At 33.0% G+C, this 6,740-nt stretch overlaps 1 protein-coding gene across 1 annotated transcript; it reads right to left on the bottom strand.

Moving 5' to 3' along the window:
- Positions 1 to 275: 275 nt before the first annotated feature.
- Positions 276 to 6,510, bottom strand: PIG-Z (phosphatidylinositol glycan anchor biosynthesis class Z). Its single transcript, XM_085946984.1, has 3 exons — positions 6,240 to 6,510; positions 4,913 to 5,852; positions 276 to 1,491 (listed from the first exon to the last, which is right to left on the bottom strand). The coding sequence occupies exons 1-3, from the start codon at positions 6,403 to 6,405 to the stop codon at positions 588 to 590; spliced, it is 2,010 nt and encodes a 669-aa protein (XP_085803110.1). The 5' UTR covers positions 6,406 to 6,510; the 3' UTR covers positions 276 to 587.
- Positions 6,511 to 6,740: the final 230 nt, after the last annotated feature.

Below are 6,740 nucleotides of genomic sequence, written 5' to 3'. Positions count from 1 at the left end.
GATTTTAGGTTCTCCATGAGCGAAAGGTCTTAGTCAGTATTTACTTGGTAGAATTCCATTTTACAAAGTGATAATATAAATTATATTAAACTCTGCAGAATACTGTATTGTCTGTTCTCTACCACGATTCGCAGTCTATATATAGGACTATGTTCGGTACTCGAAACACATATTAGCCATTTTTGAGGTCCTTAGAAGCATTCAATAATCACTGATTACATTATGTATGTCATATACATTTTAGCACATCTTATTATTAAAATAAAACACCTGAGTTAACTTTGTCTTAATCGTTTTATTAAATTGTATAGATTTTAATAAAAGCACATGTATTTAATTTCACTCGTGAAAAAAAAAACAACTATTAAATCTTTGACAATACCTAATACCTAAAATTAAAATGCATCAGTCAAAATAATAAAATCATTACTTCACAGGTAAATATATCATTCATAGAAACTATATTAAGGCAATTTCTGCTCTTCATTTAACCATCAAAATTCAAATACAGCAGAACGATTTACAACATGGACTAGATGAGACCTGTCTAGTAATGGAATGATTTCAATTGTCATCATTGTTCAACATTACCTTCTTTTAACGTAATATTCTTCATGAATATTTTCAATGGTCAAATACGAAGAGATATCTATTTTGTACAAAACGAGGGAAAACTGTTGCATGAAACATTTTAAACGATCCAACAATGTGAGATCGGATTTCCACGAGACGTTTTGAAGCAACTGGGATTCGTAAAAACAAGATTGATCTTTGGAAGAAGGTACATAAGGAAAAGCTTCAGTGCTCAGATGCGGGTAGAACTTCATCTCTTCTTTCAAAGATAAGGCGGTAGCGTTTGCATTGAACCAAGCGTTTCCCAAATCGGACTTGAGCGAGGAGGGGAGGACCAAATATAATCTGAAATAATTTTTATCGTCTTTCGCTCTGGCTTCGTTGACTTTCCAAAGCACTTTAACGTGACTCAGAACGTCATCGAGAGACTTTGAGCCGAGTTCGTATAGGAATATTTGTTTTGACAGACGATACTTCACGCCGGTGTCACGATTTGTGCGAATTGTTGACGTGCTCTCGGCTTGAAATAATGACTGCGGAATATTGTACAAGTGACTCGTGACCAAATGAATAGTTGTGCCACGAGGTTTAGCTTTCAACTCACTGTGAAAATGTTTAGCTACAAAATACACCCCTCCCTGATGAATAAAACCAAAAAATACAGTAAACAGTAAATTGAAAACAAACCATAAGATGAACGCGTATGATTTGATTGTTTTTAATTGTTTGCTGTCGTGATTAGTGGATTGGATGAAATGTGTGAACAAAAATATAGTCGGTAAGAGTATTGGAATGAGAAATCTCGGTTCTTGGTGGGGGAACATGGAAAGTAAGGCGACGGGGGTGACAAAAGAAAATATCATCAGCCCGGTGATGCTCTGCAGCCGTGGCATCGCACTGTATGATCCTTTGCAAACCCTGTAAAAAAAAAACTTTTAAACATTGTATCCAATAAATTTAAAGCAGCGATTTCCAAATTCCAAAATTTCCAGCGGAAGGTTGCAAAGGGAGGCACGAAAAGTTCAACACAAATGTAGTCACAGGTTTGCAGTTTGCAAATGCATAGTTTATAAAGAGCCTGGGGCTCGGGCATAACAGACATCACAAATTTAATCCAATAAAAAATTTAGGCGCTACTTTGTTTCAAGACTTAAATATTTTAAATATGTAGTTGTGCATTGCACTTTGATGTGATATCTATAAGATGATTGCACTACTTTAGAGCACCACACTGCCCTTAACGGCCCACGTGCTCGTCGTAGGTCAAAATTGAGTTTTTATTGTATTTTCAAACCATGATCCTGGACACTCCTTAAACGTTGTAGATAATCTATTTATATAATTTTGAAGCCTTATTATCCTTTATAGTTATTTTAAACATTTGATGACTGCATAAAGTATTTTTGTTACATAAAATAGTATTCTTTTAAACCTCACGCTCTAATGTTTTAGAATATAGTCATATTTCGGTACATAACTGTGCAGTGGTGTTAAATTTTTTTACGTTTATTAATTTTTAAACGCATTTATGAAACCATCAGTATAATTTATTACGAGATAATTTTTGTAAAATATTCACGATAAAAAAATTATATTGATAATCCCTGTGATCCCAAATTTGACAAGAATTAGGCATTTTATTATTCAAAAAATCGGCAAGATTAACACATTTGAAGATGATTCTAAAGATACTTATTATAAGCTATGTCTTTGACCATTCAAGTGTGATAAACATCTTATGAATAATGATTGCTTTATAATAATTATTGACCTAAGAATAAGGTAGTGTTTTTTTGAAATACGCCAGTGGTTAAGCTACAACATACGGCCGTAGCCATAAATTGACAAACTATAATTGAAGTAGGGAGTAAAATGATATTGACGCGCGTGTTTGAACATGTACCGTTTAAAAAAAAATAAAAAGAAATTCGGTTAGGTACATGTTCAAACACGCGCGTTAACATAATTTTACTCCCTACTTTAATTATAGTTTGTCAATTTATGGCCACGGCCGTATGTTGTAGCTTAACCACTAGGGAATGACAAAAGAAATGGCGTATTTCAAAAAAACACTACCTTATTCTTAGGTCAATAATTATTATAAAGCAATCATTATTCATAAGATGTTTATCACACTAGAATGGTCAAAGACATAGCTTATAATAAGTATCTTTAGAATCATCTTCAAATGTGTTAATCTTGCCGATTTTTTGAATAATAAAATGCCTAATTCTTGTCAAATTTGGGATCACAGAGATTATCAATATAATTTTTTATCGTGAATATTTTACAAAAATTATCTCGTAATAAATTATATTGATGGTTTCATAAATGCGTTTAAAAATTAATAAACGTAAAAAATCTTAACACCACTGCACAGTTATGTACCGAAATATGACTATATTCTAAAACATTAGAGCGAGAGGTTTAAAAGAATACTATTTTCTGTAACAAAAATACTTTATGCAGTCATCAAATGTTTAAAATAACTATAAAGGATAATAAGGCTTCAAAATTATATAAATATATTATCTACAACGTTTAAGGAGTGTCCAGGATCATGGTTTGAAAATACAATAAAAACTCAATTTTGACCTTCGACGAGCATGTCCCCCCTTAACCTCAGCGATAGGTAGGAGGGCCCACCAAAGATTTTGGCTTCTGGGCCCGCTTCAGGATGTGGGGCTCATGATAGAATCCATTTGTCAATGAACGATGATGAATTTGGAATGACTACTATCAAAAAGGAAAAAATTGATAGAATTATCATGCGATAATTTATTAAAACAAAAACCCTAGTTCAATTTTGATTGAATCTAAGTGAAGAAATAATATAATACTTTGTCAAGAAAACCAATGCAGTTGTAAGTAAAGTAGGTACTGCTATACCATTCGTAACATCATATTTTTATGCGAAATGGGATTTTCTGCATTAAATGCAATGAAATCCAAAAATCAACCCCGTTTAGTAGAAAAAGAGCACTTTGTGCTAAGAAACAAGCACATCCATCGCATGAAAAACAAATTAATTTAAAAATGAATACTTATAATAAAAGTACTTAGTAAAATCTTGTATATTTTTATACTTAATTAAGTTTTTTTTCTTTGTTGTATTAAGTAGTACATTTTTGGCTATTTAAAAAGGTGTCTGTATGATTTAATGAAATAAAGGGGGGAGGCGCCCAAGATTAGATTTTTTTAAAAGGGAGGCGTAACATAAAGTTTGGAAACCACTGAATTAAAGTGTGTAGGAGGAAAGAGTCAACAAAATTGCTTGATAAAAACTTTCTGAATATTTAATTTGGTTGTCAGATTGACATACTTTTTGCTGTTCAAAAATGACATCATTTAATTTACTCCATGTTGTCTTTTATAAAGAACGACTGAGAACAAAATAGACATTTAATATGTTGCTCAGGTCGTGGCCTAGTAAATTGTTTATGAGAGTGGACACAACAGTAGTTTTTTTTTTTTTTAATAACTATGCTCTTGCTTTTTGATATCAATAGCGAGGCTGAATTTTAATTCTTTAGTAGAAACTTATGATGTTTTTCTTCGTGTGTTTCACCAAATGGGTTGGGCTAATGGCTAATAACCATTTCTTGTGAAAAATAGTCCGATAATATAATCTCCACTCTTGCAGGACCAATATTCTATGCTGAGGAGTATGAATTATGGTACCTACTATAGTAAAAATGCATTGATAATATCAAACATCTCATTGTTGTAATTGAGGGGCTGAGGATTAAAGGAGTACAAGTGATATATGAGTAAAAAATAAGTCAAGAACAGCGTTCACATTACCACATACCTATGCGAAAAATTATTTAAACACTAAGTTACCATATAGGATAAGCATTTACCTAAGATTGCGTACATAGTTTTTGACATTTCGTAAAACAATCAGGGCCGTTCACTGGTCGGCCTAATTGTATTAGGTGCTATGTAGCCAACGATGTGTCGGCCCATAGGTATGGAGCAGTTTGCAGCCAATAAGGTTTTATAATCGCTTCAAACACAAAAAACACTGATAATCATAGAGAAATATCGATTATTTTTTCTTATAGCTCATTTAAAAACCAAACCCCATTTACAGAATGTAGAAAACAGTTATTTAGATTTATAATTATTGCATGTTTAATTTTGAAATTGATCTACTCAACTTGGTTATTTATGGACTTTGATTCTTTTAATCTCCAGTTCTTCAATTGGTAATATATAATCTAAATTAGGTATATAGATAATAAAATTATTTGCATTTTCGCATAAAATGCGTATTCAAATTGATTTTGTTATTTAAGAACATAATATTTGTTATAAGGAAACCATTTCTACTAACCTGTAGCACATTCTTATGGTGTACAATAGACCAGCTATCCCGAGGACATTGAAGAGAAGCGGTATATTGACAAGAACATGAAGCCATCTGGGATGTAGGCCGTGCTCCGCCAAATTATCAGACAGCAAATTATACTTTAGGAAATTGAAAGGAGTAACTACAAAGTTATTTATTGTGACTTCTAGGGAGTGTATCTCTGCCAATGTGAGATATCCATAATAGAATGAATCGATAAGAATTAAAAATATAATAGCAGGCAGAGCACAGACTAGCAAAATAAACATTCTGGCATGGAAGTCTTTAAAACCGATGAACTTTGTGCCGAGGCCGCGAAACAGCCAGAAAAACACAGACGGGAAAGCGAAACCGATGAAAGTCGGTCTGTTAAATATGCCGATAACGGCTACAGTTGCTATTTGTAAGCATTTACTGAGCGAATGAGCAGGTAATGTATTTCTTAATTTATAAAATTTCACTCTATCTACAATATTTTTCGATTTATCATATTCATCAGATAGATATTCGTTATAATATATTATGCAATCAGATTTATGCATACAGTTTGACACAAGCAGCATTAAAATTGATAGTAGAATCATTTCTAAGCTATTTGAAAAAGTGCGGGTCGCATAAATAAAGATAACATGTGAGCTAGCCAATGTTATCAATCTCGTTCTGTGATTTTGCCCATATAACTGGCATATTTTATAAAGGCAATAATCATTTATGAAGGAGAGCAAGCAGTAAAATATTCTAGGAAAGATTATTATGAAGTAAGGGCTTTGTAAGTTGATGTTAAGAGCGCGGATCGCAAGAAAATTAACATTCTGCAGTAGCATTAATGGAATGCCAATTGTGAGTCGTGCCAGCGCAATATTGCGAAGAGGAAACGTGACATTGAATTCCCAGCATCGAGTCGCGTCTATGTCCATAACATCACCTGAAAACGAATTTAATAGATGTAACCATAATATCGCAATTCTTCCATTTAAAAATTAGAATGAAATTAACGAACTCATCGTAACTCTCATGTCTGAGGATCGTGATTACTACGCAATTCTATATCAGCCTTCACCACCTTTCTCTATCGTCTGCAAGCCTTGTGGTGGATGATCCTAACGGTTATCCAGTTAATTCCTTTACTTGGCCACTCCACCTTATCGGTGTTCACCCTCTGACCTTTTATCAAGCACATGTGCAGCTCTTGCAGTATTGACTCATTGGATCGTTGTTTAGTCCAGGACACCCTCAGCAGTCAAAACGTTAAATCGACTGAAGTTAATTTGTTATACAAGTATCTTAGTAGGTTTATGATGCGAATACATACCGGCAATCGGTTCCAATGTTTGGAAGAATTCATCAGGATGTATATAACCATTTTGAGGAACTAAAGCTAATATGAATCTCAGTACAACTAATATCCAGTAGGAAAAGTGTATCCTTGTTTTCGGATTTTCTTTTATAGCAGAGTTCACATTATTCATGGAAAACATGTTGTTGATTCAATAATATCATCGTCGTTCCATATTGAATTTTAGAATATTATTTTTCGGCGAATAAGTAATACAAAACACTCGCTGACAATTGACATTTGGAGTGACCATAGATAATACAAAGTGACAGCAGACGGAGTTGTTACCATGTTGCCTTTTTATGAACGAGTTCAAGCAAGAGCAATGATTGCTTCATGTCATTTAAATCAATTTTATATAATTACAAATAGTTTATTGGATAAAGTTTTTTTATGTTCTCGAAAGACCATTTACGATTTTCTTTTCGATTTCTATGATGATGTCCATAGACTAATAGATGATGGCAATAATATTTG

Source organism: Rhyacophila brunnea, unplaced genomic scaffold (assembly GCF_057557595.1).
Source record: "Rhyacophila brunnea isolate RB1 unplaced genomic scaffold, BYU_Rbru_1.0 scaffold_2, whole genome shotgun sequence".
NCBI lineage: Eukaryota > Metazoa > Arthropoda > Insecta > Trichoptera > Rhyacophilidae > Rhyacophila > Rhyacophila brunnea.
This window is presented reverse-complemented; position numbering and strand designations above follow the sequence as displayed.

Coding starts and splice junctions, on each gene's coding strand:
- PIG-Z (XM_085946984.1), bottom strand. CDS start 6,405: ATGTTTTCCATGAATAATGTGAACTCTGCTATAAAAGAAAATCCGAAA. Junction 5,853..6,239: donor AACATTGGAACCGATTGCCG/GTATGTATTCGC, acceptor ATTCGTTTTCAG/GTGATGTTATGGACATAGAC. Junction 1,492..4,912: donor ACCATAAGAATGTGCTACAG/GTTAGTAGAAAT, acceptor TTTTTTTTACAG/GGTTTGCAAAGGATCATACA.